Raw genomic sequence first — 25,020 nt, 5'->3', positions numbered from 1 at the left:
TTGCTCCAATAATTTTTCTCCAGCTGTATTTGTGCTGAATTTGATGCTTGTATCACCATTTGAAGGATTGTTTCAGTTATCTGCTGCACTAATAAGGCAACAGAGCATGAACCAGCTGCTGTCTGTTATCTTAAACATGTGTATATAAGGCAACCCGAATTAAAGGAGAAATGCTGCTTTTAACAACTTGGACCTCATTTCTGGCATAAAATACGGCCGTTTACTTACCAATATAAGTTTGGTGTGATTAGAAGGCCATAGTTCAAATGACATGTTCAGTTCAAATCTGGAGCAAACATTTTTCTTCTTCTGCTAAGGTGGATTAGAACATTTTGTGGTACACAGCACAAACTACTGGATAGGAGGAACCTAGCAGTCAATGTGACTCACTGATTTGAAAATGCAGCTCTTTCAACCAGATGTGTGGTGCCGTGACATGTCAATCATCTGTGTTCAATCATATTTCAGGGGAGTCCAGTGAAACCCCAGCCTCCGCTCTAGCTCCACCCATGCCAGGAAGTGTTCAACATTGGATGTTTCCTGTTTCATTGTGACTGAGAATTTGGCACTTCCTGTTTGAGTGTGAGCTTGCCACTGAGTTCCCGCGAGATTCCATGGGATCTCATCTGTCAATTCAGGAAGTGTTTGACATTTGAACATTTCCTGTTTTACTGTGGACTTGAATTTGGGCACTTCCTATTTAGGACGCCCTGTACCATGAGTGAGCTTCGCGCTGCTGCACAACGCTTCGCTCATATAAAATAATGACTCATCAGGGCTTTTACTGGTTGATTACATGTTAACTATAAGAGGGGTCAGTTCAAAATACTTTGGCTTCAGTTGCCACCTTTTTGATCAGTATTACTGGTGGATTACACTTTTTATGTCTTCCAAGGTCAAATTGGTTAGAAGCAAAAGACTGGGGTACCTCAGGGCTGAGTCATGGGCCCAAACCTGTTCATAATCTATGTAAATGATGTTGACAAAGGTCTCTCTAGGGGAGTTTTCAGATTTGCTGTTGACACAAAAATTGATGAGTAGCAACAGAGGAGGAAGCCTTTGCTCTTCAGGAGGATCTCTATAAACTGTATAATTGGAGACTGAATTATCGGGAATGCAAATTTAATGTACGCATGTGGCCTACATTGTCAAGAAGGTAAACTAAGTGAAAATCAAAATAAACATATAAAATGTAGGAATTTTTTTTGTCTTTTTTCTGAGGTTTTATGAGGCACTGGTAACATCACACCTTGACTACTGCATACACGTCTGGAAACCGTTTCACCAGCAGGATGCAGAGAAGCTCAAGAACATCCAGAGGTTAGCAACCAGGATGAGTGAATTGCTACAAAGTTTGGATTATGAAGTCATACAGAGGAGAATCATGCACAGCATAGTTAAATTGGACCCAGAGTATTTTTTTAATTAAAGGAAAGAAGTGGCTCATAGCATGAGTATTGTTAAACAGAGACATAACTTGATGCTTAGAAGATTCTGCTTATGTCAGAGTGGTTTCTCACGGGAACAGTGAAACAGAGAGTTTTTCAGTAAATAAGTTTATAAGCGACATTGACCTATTACTGAGATGGTGGGGGCTAAATATAAGTCAAAGAAGATTTTGTGGCTCCATAACAAGACCTGCTGGTGACTATGTGATCATTGCTGAATCCTATATATAAAGCTCCTATGTGTGTCGCTCTGTGACTCTGTATGTGTTTCCGCAAGGCCAACCCATACACGGGTAAAGAGGTGGCGTGTGAGTGAGACTGTGAAGCCCGGACATGCCCCCATCTTAAGAATTACCAACAAGCCCAGCTAACAGGCTAATCTCAGTTTGGATGTTTATTAAATCATATTTCTGGGGGACAGCACAGTGGTTCTCATAGGTTTTGCTTGGTGGAGGGGGATTATAAATTATGACCCGCTTATTTCCTATGTAATCACGGATTAAATGGCCTCAAACTACAGCTTCTACAAATGTGTATGTCATTAGCTTCCAAAATTACATCACAAGATAATTTCACTCAATGCAAATAATGGCATACATGTGCCTTGGACCCATATTATTATAGATATTTGTAATGAAATCTTCAAAAAAAGACAGGACTTCATTTAAATTATACCACTGGCTTTGATCTTATATGTATTTTGATATAAGTTATCATTTCTTTAGCTTGCTTGAGCAGAGTATTGTGCAACAGTACGTGCAAAAAAATACAATAACCATTGTTTTTCCCCAAAAATGACAGCACCCATAGCCAGTATGCACAGTTTTCCCCCCTAAACAGGTATTCTCTGAAAATCTTTTTTTTTAATCTTATGTATAACACATTCTAACCAAATGCTACAACCCCAATTCCAATGAAGTTGGGACGTTGTGTGATATGTAAATAAAAACAAAATATGATTTGCAAAGAGATTTACTTTCACTCTGAGTTTAAACAGCATGATTTTGAAAATTCTAATATACAAGGCCTGCATTTTTGTTTTGTTTTTTGATGTCCTAATAAAAATCTAACATGTAAAGGGTCAAGGAGCAAACACTTTTCACAGCACTGTATACAACTGAATACACCACAAATACAAGATATTTAATATTCAAACTGATCAACTTTATTGTTTTTGTGCAAATATTTGCTCATTTTGAAATGGATGCCTGCAACACGTTTCAAAAAAGTTGGGACAGTGGTATGTTTACCACTGTGTTACATCACCTTTCCTTAACAACACTCAATAAACATTTGAGAACTGAGGACACTAATTGTGAGTGTCATGATTGGGTATAAAAGTCTCAGCTGTTCACAAGCAAAGATGGGGCAAGGATCACCACTTTATGAGCAATTGTGTGAAAAAATATTCCAACAGTTTAAGAACAATGTTTCTCAACGTTCAGTTGCAAGGAATTTAGGGATTCCAGTCCATAATACAGTCCATAATATAATCAGAAGATTCAGAGAATCTGGAGAACTTTCTACACATAAGCAGCAAGGATGAAAACCAACATTGAATGCCCGTGACCTTCGATCCCTCAGGCGGCACTGCATTAAAAACCAACATCATTGTGTAAAGGATCTTACTGCGTGGGCTCAGGAACACTTCAGAAAACCATTGTCAGTTAACACAGTTCGTCACTACATCTACAAGTGCAAGTTAAAAGTCTACCATGCAAAGCGAAAGCTCTACATCAACAACATCCAGAAACGCCGCCACCTTCTCTGGTCCCAAGCTCATTTGAAATGGACAGATGCAAAGTGGAAAAGTGTGCTGTGGTTTGATAAGTCCACATTTCAAATTGTTTTGGAAATCATGGACGTTGTGTCCTCTGGACAAAGGAAGAAAAAGACCATCCAGATTGTTACCAGCACAAAGTTCAAAAGTCAGCATCTGTGATGGTATGGGGCAGGGGCGTAGCACCAAATTCTGGGCCCTAGGTACTTTATTTATTTATGTTCATTGTTAGTTGGATTTCTCTTTTCTGTTGTGTTTAATCAGGTTCTGAAAATGTGTGGCGCATTACGAAGGGCAAAATACGACAACATCGACCCCAGACTGTTGAACCACTGAAGTCATACATCAAGCAAAAATGGGAAAGAATTCCACCTACAAATCTTCAACAATTAGTGTCCTCAGTTCCCAAATGCTTATTAAGTGTTGTTAGAAGGAAAGGTGATTTAACACAGTGGTAAACATACCACTGTCCCAACTTTTTTGAAATGTGCTGCAGGCATCCATTTCAAAATGAGCAAATATTTGCACAAAAACAATAAAGTCTATCAGTTTGAACATTAAATTTCTTGTCTTTGTGGTGTCTTCAATTGTATACAGTGCTGTGAAAAGTGTTTGCTCCTTGACCCTTTACATGTTAGATTTTTATTAGGACATCAAAAAACAAAACAAAAATGCAGGCCTTGTATATTAGAATTTTCAAAATCATGCTGTTTAAACTCAGTGAAAGTAAATCTCTACAGTGTGATATAAATTAATTAAAAATCTAAAAGCCAAAATGATGGTGTGAATAAGTAAGTGCCCCCTTTAGTATAGCACATGTAAACCATCACTTTTATATACAGTTTTCCTGGGACAAGTCAGGGGATGGATACATGAACATTCCCAAGACACTGACTATATATTGGACATTATTTACATGAATTATTAATTCCAGAAATTGTGATTACAAGGTCAAGGAAATCAGGATCGCAGTTATCCTGCTGACAAACAAACAGAACACAAATATCAAAGGTGAGGAAAGAAAAAAAATTGATCAAGATCAAAGACCAGGGTTCAGGTTCAAAGATGACTGACCAGGATGCTTCTTTCTTTCTTTCTTTCTTTCTTTCTTTCTTTCTTTCTTTCTTTCTTTCTTTCTTTCTTTCTTTCTTTCTTTCTTTCTATCTATCTATCTATCTATCTATCTATCTATCTATCTATCTATCTATCTATCTATCTATCTATCTATCTATCTATCTATCTATCTATCTATCTATCTATCTATCTATCTATCTATCTATCTATCTATCTCAGTACATATACAACTGCGAAGTTGTCATACAGCAACATCATTGCAAACAAACAATTTGGATTCCAAAATTCATTCATACATTTTCTGCCTTTTCAAGAATGGAAAACCCAATTTGGAAGTCTAGACCTGTACATCCAATTTGACAAAGTCACAATGGGCAGTATATAAAGTTGTGATCAAACTGTGTTTGTTGAAAGCTACCGTACTTATCTGGCTGCAGTGCTAACTTCATGGAATATCAGTTAAGGCTGCCCTCTTAGGAAAGTCATCTAATCAATGCATCCATTCTTCAAGGATAAATACTGGTCTAATTTTGTTATCAGTCTTCATTGATTGTCTCACTGTTGCCTGTGAAAGTAATCTGTTCCTGTATGATGATGCCTTCACATTTTTTGCACCACTAAAATCAGCAGATTAGAGTGACTCAGTAGCAGCAAGCTTGAACAGTGGCTGATAATGGGAAGGTAACATTTGAGCTCACTCACTCACTCATCTTCAACTGATTATCCGGGATCGGGTCGCGGCTCCAGCAGGGGACCCAAGACTTCCTTTTACCGGGCTACATGGATGACCAAGCATCTCACCCTATCTCTAAGGGACACACCAGCCACCCTCCTAAAGAAGTCCATTTTGGCCACTTGTCCCCCCGATCTAGTTCTTTCAGTCATGACCCAACCCTCATGACAACAGGTGAAAGTAGGAACGAAGATTGACCAGTAGATCCAGAGCTTCACCTTTTGGCTCAGCTCCCTTTTCGTCACAACAGTATGGCATCCAATCCATTGGTTTCCTGCTGAGAACCATGACCTCAGATTTAGAGGTGCTGATCCTCATCCCAGCCGCTTCACACTCGGCTGTGAACCAATCCAATGAGTGTTGGAGGTCACAGGCCGATGAAGCCAACAGGACCACATCATCTGCAGAAAGCAGCGATGAGACCCTCAGCCCACCAAACTGGAAACCCCCCCCCCCAACTATGGCTCGATATCTTGTGCATGAATATCACAAACAGGATTGGTGACAAGGTGGAGCCCTGGCAGAGGCCAATCCCCACCAGAAACAAGTCAGACTTACTGCCGAGCACCCGGGATCCTTTTGAGAGTGAAGAGCTGGTCGGTTGACCATGATAGAACTGCATTGTTCCTCCTTTCCAGTACCCTGGAGTAGACTTTACCAGGGAGGCTGAGTATTGTGATGCCCCTGTAATTGGCACACACTCTCTGATCCTCCTTTTTAAATATGGGGACCACCACCCCAGTTTCCCACTCCTCAGGCACTGTCCCAGACCTTCAGCATTTCTGGACGGATCTCATCAACGCCACCACCAGATGGTGATGAGTTGACAGCTCTGCCCCTCTCTTCACCTGAGTTTCAAAGTTCAAAGTTCTTTTTTAGTCGTTTCCTTTCGGAGAAATTTAGTTTGGTGCATGAGGGGGCTCACCTGCACAGACAATAAAAACAGGACCAGCCTTTACACAATAAAAGCCATAGAAATAAATATCACCGACAATAAAATAACATAAATAATCAAAAATAACCTTAAAAATCGCTGTAATCAACCCACTATATACTATTAAAACCACACAGCCATTTACTACTCACCATTCAACTGAAAAATGTGCAAAATTTATCCTATGACATAAGTACAATTTAAGCTTGTTCATTAATAAGCTTAATAGACAACGGAACAAATGAGTGTTTGTACTGATTACATTTGCACAAAGGAACATGAACAGAACATGCGGCCTAAGATCAGATGACTATTATGATTAGATTATGAGCATCTTAATTTTTGAACATGGTGTTTGTTATGGACAATCCGTGACTAGCACAGAAGCCCAATAACAAATGACCGTTCTGGTTTATATCGGAGAGGCTGTTCCTCCCAATCACACCTCTCTAGATGTCTCTGTCCTTGCCCACGTGTGCGTTGAAGTCCCCCAGCAAGAACATCTCTCATCTACTGGGGTAAAATCCACTGTTGCGTTGATTTTTGTTTACTACTCTCCATACATTGTACGAAACACTCCCTTCAAACTGGACAAGCTAGTTAAGATGTAGTGCTCCCAGTTCTCACTGCTGCCTGCTGTCAGCCCCAAACTCCACCCCAGGAGCCACTTGTGGGCTCCAACTGAGAAATGTGAGTATATCTAATCATCACTCCTCAATATCACAAATAATAATCTTCGGGGAGTGATGAGGGCAGATCCAAAATGCCAAATTAAAACTATGTGCTGCTGTTATAATAAATATTCTCAAACATGAGTTGTCTGATTAAAGTGCATTTATAGGACAAATATAAGTGATTATTATTTGTAATCCCTGTGACAGACTGGTGTCCTGTCCAGGGTGTACCCCGCCTCATGCCCTATGGCTGCGGGGATAGGCTCCAGCGCCCCCGTAACCCTTAATTGGAGTAAGCGGTTGAAGATGAGTGAGTGAGAGCATTAGTAATCAGGACCTAGATTCAGTGATACAAAAGGCAGGATCAAACGGATGTGTACAGGATCCTGTGATTTGTCCAGAGACGTACTTTGGTCCATATCTCGATAATGACCTTGATCTGGTGATCAAAAATGTATTTTCAGACAGGGGGCGTCACCTAGAGCAGACTAAAGGTATGAATTTTGTTTGGGGTTTAACATAAAGGGTATTTTTGACCTTGGCAAAGTCATGCACTTTGAGTACCATTCTAGTTTTGCTGTTACAATTTTCCCTGATATCGCTCACAACACAAATAATTTAATTTCTCTTACTGAACAAAAACCTGCAGGCTTTTGTCCTTAATGGTACTTGATGTGAAAACGTATAAATGTAAGAATGTGGATTCTAAATAATCAAAGTCGCTGTTGTTGTACCGTTATTGTCAAAATGTGCGATGTCATCGTACATGTCGTCTGGATCCTCAATGTCCCTGCAGTCAATGAAAAAATTGAATGATTAATTATATTTGTTCTGTTAATTTGAGAAAGAACAGAGCAAACAAAGTGTGAAACCACTGATAATAATCTACCATGGAACAGCAGCGTATCTACAAACAACAAACAAGAAATAAACAACAAACAAAACCACACTGTGGAGAAGGTGGAAACTCACACTGAGGCGATCTGTCGTGGAAGCCTGCTGGGTTTGCTGTCTCGTTGTGGAAGTTGTGGACGATTGATGTGTATCGGTACAGATATTTTTCTGTCTCGAAATCCTTAAAATAAATAAATAAATAAATAAAACTCACAAAATCAACATTACAGACAGTGGAGCCTAATGATATGAAGGAACAGCCAATAAAACCAACTTCATCTCTCACTTCATAGGACTGGTTTTGTTTTATTAAGATCTGGAGCCATCACTGGGCTGATTGATTTGTGAGTAGCTTGAAAAATTTTATGAAACCTGTTTTTAGCCCAGAGGTCCACTTGACCAATGCCATTGAGATTTATGCACACTGTGTGCGGTGTCATAATCTTCTGAAAAACGGTTTGATGAATTTTTCTGTCATATGGCACAGACAGCCCTCGGGGAAATGTCTGGTCATGATAAGTTGGACTTTCTGATTGAATCCCTGTGGGCCCCCCAGGGCCCCCAACAACAACAAAAAGCATTTTTTCATCCTTGATTTGTGACAGAAAAACTGTCCAATAACTTTTTTTCTCATTGTGCATAAAAATTCTTTGAAAATGTGCCTACATAAATAAATCAAATGAATCAATCAATAAAATGTAAAACAATTAATAATAATGATGATGATAATAATGATGATAATGATATATATATATATATATATATATATATATATATATATATATATATATATATATATATATATATATATATATATATATATATATATATATATATATATATATTTTTTTTTTTTTTACCACCCTGCTTGATTTATTCCAAAAATCTCTTCATCAATCTTCATCAATTTTTCTCTGAAATTTGGTACAACAAATCTTTGGGGGAAAACCTGGCCATGGTAAGCTGGGCTTTCTGACTGAACCCCTATGGTCCCACCAGAAGGGCCAAAAATGTAATTTTGCATACTTTTCAACATATTACAGAAAAAAAAACTATTCAATATCTTTTCTAATTTTGCATAAAGCTTCATTGCCTGTGTGCAGTGAAATATCATGAATGTATTCTTTGCATAACTGTGCTGTATAATGAAGTTTAAAGTTCTTAGTAAGTTTCACCTTCACCATCATCAAGCTGCTGACAGAATTCTTGTTGGATATTTAAACTTCTTGGCACAATGGATAGAACACAGTCCACACATTTTAGTTGAGGTTGAGGTCAGGACTTTGGAAACGCCATTCCAAAAGCTTAATTGTAGCATAATTTGCCAATTTCATAGCCAGGTTTGTTGCGTGTCTGGGGTCATTATGTTTTTGGAACAAAGATTCCACCATCTACCTGATGGTTTGGCAATGACTTACTGAAGGGTCCTTCACACATAATATGATTGAAGCTGTGCAAGAAGGAGGAATTTCATGCCATTCGTGAAAAATCTGAGCCACCGCTAATGCCTTGTCCACCTGTCGCTACTACCATTCGCACACACCAGCGGCCAAAAGACATAGTGTGTTCTGTGAGAGCCCATTTGATCCCTCTCTCGGCAGGTGTCGGCCAAATTCCAGCTGTCACACACACGAACATACAATACCACTCGCAGAGCACTCAGGAAATGTGGTGCCATTCGCGCAGTCAGCACGAAAGTAGAGTGGACAACTACTTTCGAGCTGGCTGTGCAAATTGTGCCCCACGAGTGTGGCCTTGGCAAGCAACACACTTGTGACATGCCAGAATGTCGGTTCCCTCCTCAACACATGTGGCAAGCGTGTGTATTGCACGAGTGTATGTGTGTCGCACCCCCTCCAACACACGTGGTGTGCGTGTGTTTCGTGTCTCTCCCCCACCTTCCCCAAAACACATGTGGCGTGCCGGGGGGGTACACTTGCATGAAATGCTGATATGTATGTACAGACATGATCACATGGGGGGCCGGTCAGCCAAGTCTGAGCGCACACAGGACAGCAAGGCACCTCTCAGCTGCACACTGACAGCTGGAAATGATGGCTCAGTGCATGACGTGTCACATTACAAATACAGGGACCACAGCCAGGGCAGGTATATAAATAATTACTACAATAACTGTATACATACATACATACATACATAACAAATAACTAGAAAATTAATCACACAGCAAAGAAAAGGAGAGTGACACTTTGTTCTGTGGGATGATCGAAGGAAGTGGGCGTGTCCTGTCCACGTGAGGTGCTGCTGTTGGAATCTCTGGACTTGGAACTCACAGTTGGAGAACACATACTGTTTTTTGAAGATCATGACATAACAACTCTACACCGTGAGGCGTGTACGTGTACTTGCTGTCCTCATGTAGAAATACATAAGACAAATCGCCTTTGCCACAGGCTGGAGCGGCCGCTCAATGCACACATCAGCAGGTTGCTCCATGTGAAAAAGACTGCCTGATCATGTGAACACTCAGCTGGCGATCTGAATGTCACGTCACCCTGTCAAGGTGGGCGGCTGCCTGACAACCGAAGCGGGCTGGACCCGCAATGCAGACTCCCGGACCAGGCTTAGGTGTGAAAGAAATCATGGTCTTTAATTCAGGCTCAGGTTTGGTACGCAGGAGATCAGTCAGCTGGGCAGAAGCACAAACAGGGTCAGGCAAAAACGCAGTCATGGATAAGCAGGGTTCAGAGGCACGAGCAGACACAGACATCAGAGACAGGGCAAAAGGCGCAGTTAAAAATACAAAGCAGGATCTGGATACATGGCAAAGCAAAAACAGGACTGGATACAGAGCTGATAAGTGTACAAAGACAACAAACAAGCAGGGGTGTGGTGGCTGGGAGGACATTAAATAAGACAGGAGTTAACAAGGTGCACATGAGGAACAATCTAGAAAAGGGGAGTGGCTCGTGAGCGAAGATACTACATTGTGCAACTCAAGGTGGAGTGAAGAAAAGACAAAGATGTGTGAACAGGTGCACAGAGCGTGAGTGAAAGGAAACACAAAGCAGACAGAGTCACAGAGAGAGATGGGGACACACAGCAGGTTCAGAGAGAACATAATCAGAGGGGTGTGAGGAAAACAGAACAATGAACAGAGATGAGTGAGGGATGAAGACAAAATGGCAGGTGCAGGACATGGAATGAAACCGAGGTCTATAAACAGAACATAAGAATTAATCAGAGGATAATGAGAAAAATAAACTCAAGGACAAAACAAGGCAAGAACTGACTAACGACTGAAGAATACTATAAATGATAACCAGATAACAAAACAAACAAGCAAAGACTAAATGATCAACAGAAAGCAAAACCCGATAAAGCACTGGTTGGAGGGGAAGCAATTGTGGACAACTGGAAAAGTACTGCAGATGTGATGAGGGAGACAGCTAGGACAGTACTGGGTATGACATCTGGACAGTGGAAGGAAGACAAGGAGACTTGGTGGTGGAATGAAGAGGCCCAGGAAAGCATAAGGAGAAAGAGGTTGGCGAAAAAGTTTTGGGATAGTCAGAGAGATGAAGAAAGTAGACAGGAGTACAAGGAGATGCGGCGTAAGGCGAAAAGCGAAGTGGCAAAAGCGAAGGAAAGGCATATTCCGAGCTGTACAAGAAGTTGAATAGTAAGGAAGGAGAAAAGGACTTGTACCGATTGGCCAGACAAAGGGACAGAGCTGGAAAGGATGTGCAGCAGGTTAGGGTGGTAAAAGGGTGTGCTGAGAAGGTTGAGGGAATATTTTGAAGAGCTGATGAATAAAGAAAATAAGCGAGAGAAAAGGCTGGATGATGTGGTGAGAGTAAATCAGGAAGTACAAGAGATTCGTAAGGATGAAGTGAGGGCTGCTATGAAGAGGATGAAGAGTGGAAAGGCAGTTGGTCCAGATGACATCCCAGTGGAGGCATGGAAATGTCTAGGAGAGATGGCAGTAGAGTTTCTAACCAGATTGTTTAATAAAATCTTGGAAAGTGAGAGGATTCCTGAGGAGTGGAGACGAAGTGTGCTGGTTCCTATTTTCAAGAACAAGGGTGATGTGCAGAGCTGCAGTAACAACAGAGGCATAAAGTTGATCAGCCACAGCATGAAGTTATGGAAAAGAGTAGTAGAAGCTAGGCTTAGAAAACAGATGAAGATCTGTGAGCAGCAATATGGTTTCATGTCGAGAAAGAGCACTCCGATGCAATGTTTGCTCTGAGAATACTGTTGGAGAAGTACAGTGAAGGCCAGAAAGACTTACATTGTGTGTTCGTGGACTTAGAAAAAGCTTATGACAGGGTGCCAAGAGAAGAGCTGTGGTATTGTATGAGGAAGTCTGGAGTGGTGGAGAAGTATGTTAGGGTAGTGCAGGACATGTACAAGAATAGTGTGACAGAGGTGAGATGCGCAGTCGGAATGACAGACTCATTCAAGGTGGAAGTGGGATTACACCAAGGATCAGCTCTGAGTCCTTTCTTGTTTGCAGTGGTGATGGACAGGTTGATGGATGAGATCAGACAGGAGTCCCCATGGACTATGATGTTTGCAGATGACATTGTGATCTGTAGTGAGAGTAGAGAGCAAGTTGAGTCTAGTCTGGAGAGGTGGAGATATGCTCTGGAGAGAAGGGGAATGAAAGTCAGTTGAAGCAAGACTGAGTACATGTGTGTGAATGAGAGGGAGCCCAGTGGAATAGTGCAGTTACAAGGAGTAGAAGTGGTGAAAGTAGATGAGTTTAAATATTTGGGGTCAACTGTTCAAAGTAATGGAGAGTGTGGTAGAGAGGTAAAGAAGAGAGTGCAGGCAGGGTGGAGTGGGTGGAGAAAGGTGGCAGGAGTGATTTGTGACTGAAGAATGTCAGCAAGAGTGAAGGGGAAAGTTTACAAGACAGTAGTGAGACCAGCTATGTTGTATGGCTTAGAGACGGTGGCACTAACAAAAAGACAGGAGGCAAGGGTGGAGGTGGCAGAGCTGAAGATGTTGAGATTCTCTTTGGGAGTGACAAGAATGGACAAGATTAGGAAAGAACATATCAGAGGGACAGCTCAGGTGGGAAGGTTTGGAGACAAAGTCAGAGAGGCGAAATTGAGATGGTTTGGACATGTGCAGAGGAGGGACCCAGGGTATATAGGGAGAAGGATGCTGAGGATGGAGCCACCAGGCAGGAGGAGAAGAGGGAGGCCAAAGAGGAGGTTTATGGATGTGCTGAGGGAGGACATGCAGGTGGTTGGTGTGACAGAGGAAGATACAGAGGACAGGGTGAGATGTAAACGATTGATCTGCTGTGGGGACCCCTAACGGGAACAGCCGAAAGACAAAGAAGAAGAAGGATAATAACAGAAATGAGAATAGTCAAAAATAAACAGATGATAACTAAATGATCCATAATATGAACACAACCGGCTGGTGAAAACTAGAACGGAACTGACAATGTCGGAAGTATGAAAAGTAACAAAAAAACAAAGTAACAAAACAAAACAAGAACAGGGACTGGCCACATAATGAAAATAACAATTAATAAAGCAAAGCTGATGCAGATGAGGATGAACTAATGAAAGAGGCCAAATAAGGATTAAAACCAGGCTCAGGGCTGGGCATGACACACCCATGTGAGCTCGGGTCCACGTGACGCGGTGTCTCTCCTCCTTGCTGGACACACGCGCGGGGCCAGCAGATGTAGACATGATAAGTGCTCACTGCTTCATTCATGTCATTTCATGACTGTACAGTACGTCTATGACCATGGGTCATCTACAGAGGAAAAGAAGGTTCATACTTTTATTGTCTGCTTGATAAGAGGGATTCACTAAATTGCTGTTTTTTAATAGTGTGTGGTTCTTATTATTTTTTCCCCCGAGCAGCAAGTAAGTATTACAAATTGTGGTGTTTTACTAATTTTTTGGTCCGCTGCTGCATGTGCGACTTTCCACATGCTCGCACTCTGTTCATGCGTGCGAGCACGAGCATGCACAAAACCGCCACTGCAGTATCGTGCACGGCTGTCTGACCATGCGTCCCTCCTGACAGTAGGTGGAATGTTTCTTGGTTCCTTATTTCGTTTTTGCTTCGCGCACTTTCTTAAGGTTTCTGCATCTTTCGTGTTACATGTGAAGGGGTCTGAAGAATTCTGAGGTAGTCCTCCTTCATTTTTCATTCCAGTTTGTGCAACTGACCTGTTCCACTGGCAGCAAAACAGCCGCAGAACTTGATACCACCACTATGTTAACAGCTGGTTCAGTGTTCTTGCAGTTCAGTGCTTCACCTTTACTTCTCCAAACATGGTCATTCTGGCCGACAACTCAATCGATGGCTGGCCGTAATATTTTCATTCATGAGGTTGTTGGTTTCATTCATGGTGTTTTAGTGGTAGCCCTGTAGGTTCACACTGAGAAGGTCCCAGGTTCGCTTCCTACCAGGTCATTTCTGTGGGGGGTTTGCATGTTCTCTCCATGTTTGTGTGAGTTCAATTTTTTTCAATTTCAATTTATTTTAATTTATATAGTGTCAAAACACAACAAAGTTGCCTCAAGGCGCTTCACACTAGTAAGGTCTAACCTTACCAACCCCTAGAGCAAGCACACAGGCGACAGTGGGAAGGAAAAACTCCCTCTGAGGAAGAAACCTCAAGCAGACCAGACTCAAAGGGGTGACCCTCTGCTAGGTCACTCCAGGTACTCCAGCTTTGTCCCATTTCCAAAGACATGCAGTTTTGGTGAATTGGTAACTCTAAATGGACCATTGGTGAGAGTGTGAATGTGTTTGTCTGTATCTGTCAGCCCTGCAGTAGACTGGCAGCCTGTCCAGTGGGTACCCTACCTCTCAACCAGTGGCTCTTAAAAATGAATGCTTTTATGCAAAATGCATTTTGACCTAGAAAAAGAACAAACAAATCATTGAACGCCCAGTACTGCCACAACACTCATGTCCATGATGACTTTATGTAAACCTTTGACAACCGTAGCTTTCCTCAAAGCCCTTTGATCTCATCTTTGCACACAGTCCATGGTGCCAGATTCTGTTAAATGCTAAGTTGATGTCCAAAGTCATGATTCAGACATCATAACACTCTGCCAAATGGGCAGTCCACCGTGAGGAAGGATGGTGAGAAGATCTGCTGTGTTGTGGTTGGGCCAGAATCCAAATGGTTTGTTTGAAGTAAAGTTGGGACAGAAATAACTGCATTTGTTTATGGACTGCTGCTTTCCAGTACTTTACTGGTGACACTCAGCAGACAAACTGGGTTCTACTCTGAAGGATCTTCATTCCCAAACTTTTATACTGATTGCTTAACTCTGATCTTGATCTTTTAGCTTGTCACTCAGCTTTGATTTTGAACTTTGAGCTTTGAACGTCACCAAGGAGGTTATGTTTTTGGTTATGTTTCTGCTGTTTGTTTGTTTGTTCGTCAGCAGGATATTTTTGATTCTGATTTCTTTGATCCTGCTGAAAGGCTCAAGTCATATCAAAGTATTCGGAAACAGGAGTCAAAGTCAAGATCTAAACCTTGTTCTAGAGCCACAATTTTTTTTTTAATTAACTCTGTCTTGATCCAAGGCCATGTCCATGATGAGTGTCTGTAAATGTCTGACTATAACAGTTTCATAAAACAGTAGCAGAACCCTTTTATACAGAAAATTAAACATCATGTCAGTGGCTGTCAGGTCATTTTAGCTTAATCATAAACAGGCCAACATACTCTTTTAAACTAGAAAATAACAAAGTTGTCTGTTACACATCATCCTAGAGCTACCATGTTTTAGGGATACTGACTCACCGTTGATATTTTTTGGATCAGGCAGCAACAATGATCTTTTGGTGTTCCTCAGAAAGGGCCCTAGATTTACAACAGGGGGCCGTTTGGGCTTCATGGGTCGAGGTCGTTCAGTGGGTAGGGGTCTCCTCAGTGGGGCCACTTCGCCTGTGGCTCTCTGTCTGGTCAGCTGCTGAGGTTTGGTGGCAGTGGCTGGACCTGAGGGGAGCTTTGTTCCCGGAGGTCTGTGGTGGACCAGCATTATGTTTTGCAGCAACTCTCCCGTCTGCTTGATTCGGGATAACTCTGCCGTCTGAACAGGAGCTCTGATGCTGTGAGTTGGAGGTAGTTGGGAGAAAGAATACTGTCTGGGGATGGATGTGACTGCTGGTTCAACCCTGGGAGGCACAGGGAACCTTGGTAAGCCAGAGCCTGCCAGTGGAGGAGGAATGGTGGGAGACAGTCTGTGATGGGCCAGGTCGTTTTCCGTCACTAGGGCGACTCTTCCAAACCCAGGTCGTGGAGATTTTGGGGAGCTGCTGTCTCGACTGCTGGTGTCGGATGTGTTGGTCCTTGAGTTGAACTTGGCCCTCAGCGCCTTGACGTCAACACTGTCCTCCTGACAAACAACATTGGAGCAGAAACTCAGCTGCAGCAGGTCTGTTTCGAAAGCAGGAAGTTTGCAGCACAGCACAAAGACAGGCAGGTCCCCTCCACACTCAAAACACACCCATCATCAACTCCAACACTGTCTCACAAAGTGACACTACACAGTGCAGCACCATCCTGGTTCTGTAGGTTACTGCAAAAATCACATGATACATGATTCAGTATTTGGAATATATTTAATTTTCCCTTTTAAAAGGTCAACATTCAAGAAGGAACTTGACACACAAATCACACACAAATACTTCCTTATTTCAGTTATGAATCAAATTTGAAAATAAAATTCCCCAAAATGTCTGAGATGCCACATATCTGTAATGTTTATCTAACAGTTCTGGGAATGCAGTAATTTAACTTCTTGAAAATATACCTATAGTTTATATAAGTATCTCAGTTTTTGCACTGAGAAAAACTGGACCTAGAAAAACATTTTCATTTACAATTTATTTTGGATTTGCAAAATATAGGTGAGAAGCTCTACTATCCACAAGGGACTGAGAGAAGAGCCACTGCTTCTTTGTATCGAAAAGAGCCACCCAAGGTGGGTCGGGATCTGGTTAGGATGCTCCCTGCTGGTCTCTCCAGGGAGGTCTTCCAGGCACATCCCAATGGGAGGAGGCCCCCGGGTAAGACCCAGGACATGCTGGAGGGAGGGAAGAGTGAGAGGACTTGGCTGAAAATAGGGAAGTGTCCGGATAAGTGGCAGAAAATTAATGAATGAATATTTGTTTATTTTTTGTCATATTTTGGATTGTCTTTTTGGGTGGTTCATGAAAATGGAAGCAATGCTGGATCAAAGAAACTGCATATAAAAGAAAGATCAGAATCGGCACTACTTGCATTAATAATAAAACTTTTATATAATTCTACTGTAAGCCCATAATTTTTTATTATACTTTTAGAGCACACTGAGCTGAGATCACAAAGTGCTGGCTGTCAAATATGATGCTATTTATTAAAACTAGCAAACACAATACAATGACTTAATTTTTTATCCATCAGATGCCCAAAGCATTTTACAATAATGACTCACATTCACCCATTCACACTCACCCTCACATTCCAGTGTCAGGAGCTGTCATGCTGGACACTCAACTGTAAATCAAGAGCAACTCAGAGAACCTCAAGTCGACCTAGTCTGAAAACACCTTTATATTTCAATAACCAAGACGCCAATATTGATGATCTAAATCATACAGTAGTGTTCAGAATAATAGTAGTGCTATGTGACTAAAAAGATTAATCCAGGTTTTGAGTATATTTCTTATTGTTACATGGGAAACAAGGTACCAGTAGATTCAGTAGATTCTCATAAATCCAATAATAGTAGCATCTGCTGTTGACGCTACAAACTCAAAACTATTATGTTCAAACTGCTTTTTTTTTTTTTAGCAATCCTGGGAATCACTAAACTAGTATTTAGTTGTATAACCACAGTTTTATCACCACATGATTTCTTCACATCTGCGAGGCATGGAGTCAACCAACTTGTGGCACCTTTCAGCTGTTATTCCACTCCAAGATTCTTTAACAACATTCCACAATTCATTCACATTCCTTGGTTTTGCTTCAGAAACAGCTTTTTTGATGTCACCCCACAGGTTCTCAGTTGGATTTAGGTCCGGGGATTGGGCAGACCACTCCAAAACATTAATTTTGTTGGTTTGGAACCAAGATTTTGCACAGCACTTACAGGTAACTCCAGACTGTCTTTGATCATCCTGGAGCTGATCAATGGGTGAGCCTTTGCCATTCTGGTTATTCTTCTATCCATGTTGATGGTTGTTTTCCATTTTCTTCCATGTGTCTCTGTTTTTTTTTTTTTTTTTTTTTGTCCATTTTAAATCATTGGAGATCATTGTAGATGAACAGCCTATAATTTTTTGCACCTGCGTATAAGTTTTCCCCTCTCCAATCAACTATTTTAATCAAACTACGCTGTTCTTCTGAACAATGTCTTGAACGTCCCATTTTCCTCAGGCTTTCAAAGAGAAAAGCATGTTCAACAGGTGCTGGCTTCATCCTTAAATAGGGGACACTGATTCACACCTATATTTGTTCCACAAAATTGACGAACTCACTGACTGAATGCCACACTACTATTATTGTGAACACCCGCTTTTCTACATTTTTTTTACTAATAGCTCAATTTCATAGCCTTAAGAGTGTGCATATCATGAATGCTTGGTCTTGTTGGATTTGTGAGAATCTACTAAATCTACTGGTACCTTGTTTCCCATGTAACAATAAGAAATATACTCAAAACCTGGATTAATCTTTTTAGTCACATAGCACTGCTATTATTCTGAACACTGCTGTATATTGATCAGCAAAATATTTGTTGTGATTGGTATAAATGTCTTCTTAATTATGTAACAAAGATGTCATGTGAGGGCAGCACAGTAGATTGGTGGTTAGCACTGTTGTCTCACAGGGAGAAGGTCATGGGTTCGATTCCCACCTGTGGCCTTTCTGTGTGGAGTTTGTGTGTTCTCCCCGTGTTTGTGTAGGTTCTCTCTGGGTGCTCCGGCTTCCTTCCACATTCAAAGACATGCAGGTTAGTTGGATTGGAAACTTTAAATTGTCCGTAGGTGTGCGTGCGGGTGTGAATGTGCTTGTTTGTCTCTGTGTGGCACTGAAACAGACTGGCGTCCTGCCCAGGATGTACCCCGCCGCATGCCCTTTGACTGCTGGGATATTTCCGAGAAGGTTGTGGGAAATGATCTCATGACCTTCTTGCTGTGAGCTAATAGCACTAACCACTAAGCCACCATGCTGCCCAATAGTGTAGGATCATTTGTAATTTTGTGTATTTTTGTTGATAAAAGCAAAACTCACTTGATTTTGAAAGAAGATATTATAAGCTTTAAAAAATGGGGTGCCATTTTTTGTTCACATTCTAATGGCCCGGAATCCAAGATGGCATCCAAAATGGCCTCCGTTTAGCAATAATGCAATATCTTGCTAATACACAAGATATAATTACAAAGTATCTAAATATAGGTTTTCTGACACAAGGAAACCAATGGACTCATCAAATTACATAATTACATTACGGAATTAACAGGTTATAAAAGGGTTGAATTCTTCTCAAAAACTATTGAGGTCTAAGGTTCTAAAAACATTCTGGACTCACACACCATTCCCGCTCATTATAGAAATGGCATACTTTATTACCACCCTTGAAAAATGACAGCTACCTGTTTCATAAACACTACGCAATCTAAAGCCTGTGGATCTCCATGGGCAACACGCTATCAGTTTGTATAATCTGCCATGTTGGTTAATATACAGTGAGGCAAATAAGTATTTGATCCATTGTTGACTATGCAAGTTTTCCCATCTACAAAGAATGAAGAGGTCTGTAATTTTTATCATAGGTACACTTCAATTGGGAGAGACAGAATCTAAATATATATATATATATATATATATATATATATATATATTTAGATTCAGAAAATCACGTATAATTTTTAAATAATTAATTATCATTTTATTGCAAACAAAAATGGCACCTTATTTTTTTAAAGTTTAAGTCATATTCTAACAGAATCAGGAGAATAAAACATGCAGGCCACTGTGAGATCAATAAAGGGTTATCTTATCTTATCTTAAAGTCTTATCTTAAAAACACAAATTTTTATTTCATGACACATAAGCCTACACTACAAATCATAGTCATGACACCAAAAAATGTTTGTTCAATAGCTGAACATTCTATGGATGCAAAAGGCAGTTTGGTAGTGTGACAAACAGAAAGCAGTTCCGTGGTGTGACGGATGTGCTGCCATGTGGCACTATGATGTGCTCTGACCTACTAAACATTCTGCCTTTGTGAAATATGAGGGGTGATTGGAAAGTTTTGAGCATGACCCAGAAAAGCTTTTGCATTATGAGAAACCAACATTCCTCAAGAATCTGTGAAGTTTTGACTCACTAGGTGCAATGTTGAGGAATGTTATGGAATCACTGAAGAAAACAAGCTTATTTCTTGACTTAGTATGGCATGGGATTGCATGTCACGTAAAGACAAACCCAGTCTCACAAGTTTTTTAGTGCTCCCATCACAAAATGATTCAAATTTTCGTGACACATTTTTTTTAACTTACTATTACTAACCCTACTCCTTCCCCTAACCCTAACCTTAACCATAACCTAACCCTACTCCTTCCCCTGACCCTAACCATAACCCCCACAGACTCTCCCCCCAACTGCATCACTGTTAATTTTGTGCAGCCCTCACGGAATGTATCAGAATAAATTTGTGCTCCCGTTACGAAAATTTTGCACTTTTCGTGACAATATCATGAACCAATAGATTAATGTGTATTTCGTGATGCTGAATCACGAACTGCTGTGAGACATAGTAGCGTAAAGACCCAGTGGAGATGGAGATCATTACCTCATCAGTCAATCTTATCTTATCTTATCTTAAGTGTGCAGTAAAACTTTGGACTCTTCCCTCTCCTTCAACAGAAAATCGTTAAGGAGGTGGTGAGATTTTGTGCCAGGATGATAATGTATTTTCTGATCCAGATCTCAATCCATATTAATGAATTTCAAATATCAGAGAATTGAGGCTGTTGCAAAAACCCAAGGAACAACAACAAACTAATTACAGCTACCAGCATTGATAGCAGCGTATAACGGTATAGCAAGTAGATGCTGTACAGTGAGTAAATACCAAGGAGAAACTGGTCTGAGGTCAAGGTCACAGGTTAAGGTCCAAATTTTGTGCTTGTCCATTTCACTGGATAATTACTACAGAATGGTTATTTCAAGGAATTGTATAAACATCTGGTTACTATTAAACACCAATATGAAGGTTTCTGTGTAGGCTCTCAGTTGTCCAGGTGGTTTCCATAGTAGAGAAGCTTGAATCATTATTCTTCTCTACAAGAGTCAAGACAGAAGCAAGAATTTTAGCTGAGGAAGCTTCTGCGATTTGAAGCGAAACGTCCTCGTGTCAAGCAACCCAGTCCAGTTGAAGATTCAAGCTTCTCTACCAATATGAAGGCATAGATTCAGGGGTCACCGACCCTGTTCTTGGAGGGCACCTGCCCTGCATGTTTTCTAACTCTCCCTGCTTTCAAAAAACACAACTGGAGTTTTATTTCTTGAATAAATTAGCACTTTAGGAAAATGGGTTTTAAACGTATTTAATTTAATGTATCTTTATATAACCAGGTTAGTCCCGTTGAGCTCGAGACCTCTTTTGCAAGGAAGACCTGGATAATTATAAAGTTTCTAATTCACCTAACCTGCATGTCTTTAAATTTGGGAAGAAACCCACCATACATGGAGGAGAACATTGAACTCCACACAGAAAGGCCACAGATTGGGAATCGAAACCCATGACCTTCTTGCTGTGAGGCAACAGTGCTAACCACCAAGACACTATGGGTTACCTACAACACCACATTTTTGGCATGCTCTTCTGCAGCCGTACTGAGTGAGTAAGACACTGGTCCTATGGGGCACAGCTTTTACTGTGTGCTCATTTTTCACCAAAATAATACTTGTGTATGTCACAAATTTGGTGGGGTTTGGTGTCCCCCTTTTCAGATAAAAACTGAAAAAAGCAAAATTCCAAGCTAATTATGTCCTCTATGTTATCACAGTTATTTAATCAACATATACAGAGACAATCATTTTATATTTTTCCCTGTACATAGGGCTGCTCTGTTTTCACTGACCAATAATGTCGGCTTGTGTAATCAATCAATCAATCAATTTTTTTTTATATAGCGCCAAATCACAACAACAGTTGCCCCAAGGTGCTTTATATTGCAAGGCAAGGCCATACAATAATTATGTAAAACCCCAACGGTCAAAACGACCCCCCTGTGAGCAAGCACTTGGCTACAGTGGGAAGGAAAACTCCCTTTTAACAAGAAGAAACCTCCAGCAGAACCAGGCTCAGGGAGGGGCAGTCTTCTGCTGGGACTGGTTGGGGCTAAGGGAGAGAATCAGGAAAAGACATGCTGAACATGGTGAACCCTTTCATGAAGTGACCCAAAACTGTGTAGAATTAACTGAGGTGGTATTACACCATCACCACTTAGACCTCGTCTGCTCTCTCAACACCTTAAAGCTGTAACCTTTGCAAAGCTGCCTACAGCGAAGCTGTGAACCAAAGCAGGAAGACATACAACCACACGTTTCAGCAAGCATCCAGCACCAGTTGCCATAGAAACAACCTCTACGAGCGCTCTTGCACCAATAAGCTGCAACCTTTGCTTGTCTTTTTACAAGAAACAAAGGAAACGGAGAAAAACCTCACGGTTGCACCACAACACACACACAGTCCATGCGATGCACTGAGTTGGTACTTGAGTCAGAGTGCGCTTACAAAGACTGCTCACATGCACGTTGAATAAGTGTGTGATTGATGATACAGTTTTAAAATATCTGTGCGTGCAGGCAGCTAGTGAAAGAATTGCGTCTGTATTGCTGAGTGCTGCATGATGCTGTAAATTGTGTGTTTGCATTCCACACAGATATGCAAGTTGAAACAGAGAGTGTACTGTGTGTGTGTGTGTGTGTGAATCATTAAACTAACAGCAGCAGTATGACAATGTCTGCTTTTATCTCAAAGTGCAAACTTTCAAAATGCAAGTTCCTGTTTAACAGTAAAAGCATATGATACACATTTCTATGTACGAGGTCATGAGTGTTTCCACGTAAACAGAAAGTCAGTTGAGGCCTATGAATGCATTTAAAGGTGAGTATTTAAGGACATGACAGGAGGAAGCTGAGGTGTTGCCCGCAGTGAAAATCATGCTGACTGTCTTCACTCAGGTTCACTTTCAAATCTGAATTAAACAGGTGACACAAAACAGGAAAGCGTGAAGGAAGAGTGTGAAGGTGTGTAAGAGTGACCGAGGTGATTCTTCTGAGGCAAAAATTGATAAATAATTTATGTTAATGTTTCTCTTACCATGTTTGCCAAAGTCAAGGTGATTCTTCCAGGATTAGCTGTTAAAAATGTGATCCATGTCCAGCACTGGTGCTCCAGTGCACACGACAACACTCGCTGCAACACACTTACTGCAAAAGAGGAAATGTGGCGCAAATCTGTGTGACTAACAGAACGAGCAGCACTAACAAAATGTGACAGTAAGACCAATGAAACTTTAACCACCTAGAATTTTTCTTCCTAATTCTGTTCATTTCTTTGTAACTCAGAGGATGAGTTAATGTTCCTTCTTTATTTTATGCAGTTCTTCAATGTAGGAAGAGTTCATTTAAAATAAATAGATTAAAAAAGGGAACAGAGCAATCAACATTTATCCTCCTGTTCATTAACCCTCTGGAGTCCAGGGTATAACCTACTGTATTACCACAGTGAACCTAAAATCACACAAAAACATAAAAAATCCAAGTAGAAAAAAAGTTTGTTTTTTTTTTGACAGTGAAAACCACAAATTTGTTTAACGAACCATTTTCATAACTTAAAATGTAAATCTAAATTGTACATTTCAAAAACATATGGACAAATGTAGCAAAAAACAAAAAGAAAAAACAAACAAAAAAAAAACAAGCAAAAAAAAAACAAAAACCCAACAACAACAAAAAAAGTTAAATTCAACTATTTACATAAATGAAGGAAATGCTTCAGGCGTTTTTTGTACAATTATTTACAAAACAGTCAGATATCACAATAAGATTTAGAATGTAAATATAAATTGTACACTTCAAAAACATATAGTGCAGGAAATGCTAATGCTAAACTATTTACAAAACAATAAGATGTCAAAATTAGATGCAACACAAATTCTTTGTGCCACTCAAAAAACAATTCCTGTGCAACACAACATAGAGGGGCACATCACAGGTCTGACACTTCCACAGTGTGTCACGCATCTTGTTGCCCCACCTGAAGGCACCGTTGGCACCTCAATACTGTACAGTATACAGTACACAGTACCGGCCCGGGCTTTACATTCTCAGGGTGCAGGACTACTTTGTGTCCCTAAGGTGAATAACAAGTGTGTGCACCTGTTCTGTGGAATGATCTCCCTGCATCAATAAAACAGTCAGATTCTGTGGAGATTATCAAGTCCAGACTTAAGACGCATTTATTTTCCCTTTCATATGGCTAGCATACTGGTACAGTTTTGTTTTACGCTTTTTACTCTTTCAATCCTCCTGTCCTGTGCGCCAATAGCATTTCTTGTATATTCGTCCGTGAATTGTTCTATAAATTGTTCTGTAATTTATGTTTGTAGCATGGCCCAAGCAGAGGGTCATCCCTTTGAGTCTGGTCTTCTTGAGGTTTCTTCCTCAGAGGGAGTTTTTCCTTGCCACTGTTGCTCTGGGGTTGGTAAGGTTAGACCTTACCTGTGTGAAGTGCTTTGAGGCAACTCTGTTGTGATTTGGCACTATATAAATGAAAATAAATTGAAAAAATTGAAAAATTGGGATAGGACATGGAATGTCTTTCACCCCTCTCTTATCCATCTTATAGATCCTCTTTCAGATTTTTTTTGAGAGCATTTGCCCTCCTTCTGGGGCATTCTTGTCTGTCTCCCTGTATGTGCCGCATGCCCCAAATGTCATTTTAGCCAGGTCCATGAACAGTTTGGGACTTGTGTAAAAATTGTCCATGTAAATGTGGTACCCAGTACCAAGCGAGGATGGCTGGATCAGGTTCATGACCACATTGTACGACAGCCCGTGCTCACTTGTCACAGTCTTGCCAGTGTAAATGGTGAACTTGAGTGTGTAGCCATTACTTGAAACAGCCCACACAAAATTCCAGTCATTCCAGTTTTGGCCTTTGTCGCCACCATCCTTTCATCCGCTGCCAGCTCCCTCCTCAGGTGGTAACAGGCCTGGTAGGCACTGAGGATGTCATCATAAAGAGGTCTGACTCAAAACAGTGTGTCATGACCTGGTGTTCCCTTTTGTCTATCATTTTCTACATCCTCATCTGGATCACTTAGGTGGATGCTCCAGAATATTGATCTAAATCTGTCTTTGGACATTAATTTCGCTGGAAAGGGCACAGACAAAATATTATTTTGTTTCCAGTAATCCTGAAGACTTGGCAGTGACACCAAAGACA

The 25,020-nt window shown here is 40.8% G+C and overlaps 1 protein-coding gene across 1 annotated transcript in view; it reads right to left on the bottom strand.

The window, feature by feature from the left end:
• The window catches only part of si:ch73-40i7.2 (FYN-binding protein 1), a 34,565-nt gene extending 11,551 nt beyond the window's left edge, over positions 1-23,014 (bottom strand). The window contains exons 1-4 of the mRNA XM_034180063.1: positions 22,891-23,014; positions 15,306-15,900; positions 7,616-7,718; positions 7,378-7,433 (exon numbers count right to left, since the gene is read on the bottom strand). Of these exons, the coding sequence (XP_034035954.1) occupies positions 7,378-7,433; positions 7,616-7,718; positions 15,306-15,900; positions 22,891-22,893 (757 nt within the window). The 5' untranslated portion in view covers positions 22,894-23,014. The remainder of the gene's footprint in view (positions 1-7,377; positions 7,434-7,615; positions 7,719-15,305; positions 15,901-22,890) is intronic.
• Between the last annotated feature and the right edge of the window lie 2,006 nt (positions 23,015-25,020).

Source organism: Thalassophryne amazonica, chromosome 10 (assembly GCF_902500255.1).
Source record: "Thalassophryne amazonica chromosome 10, fThaAma1.1, whole genome shotgun sequence".
Classification (NCBI taxonomy): Eukaryota; Metazoa; Chordata; class Actinopteri; order Batrachoidiformes; family Batrachoididae; genus Thalassophryne; species Thalassophryne amazonica.
This window is presented reverse-complemented; position numbering and strand designations above follow the sequence as displayed.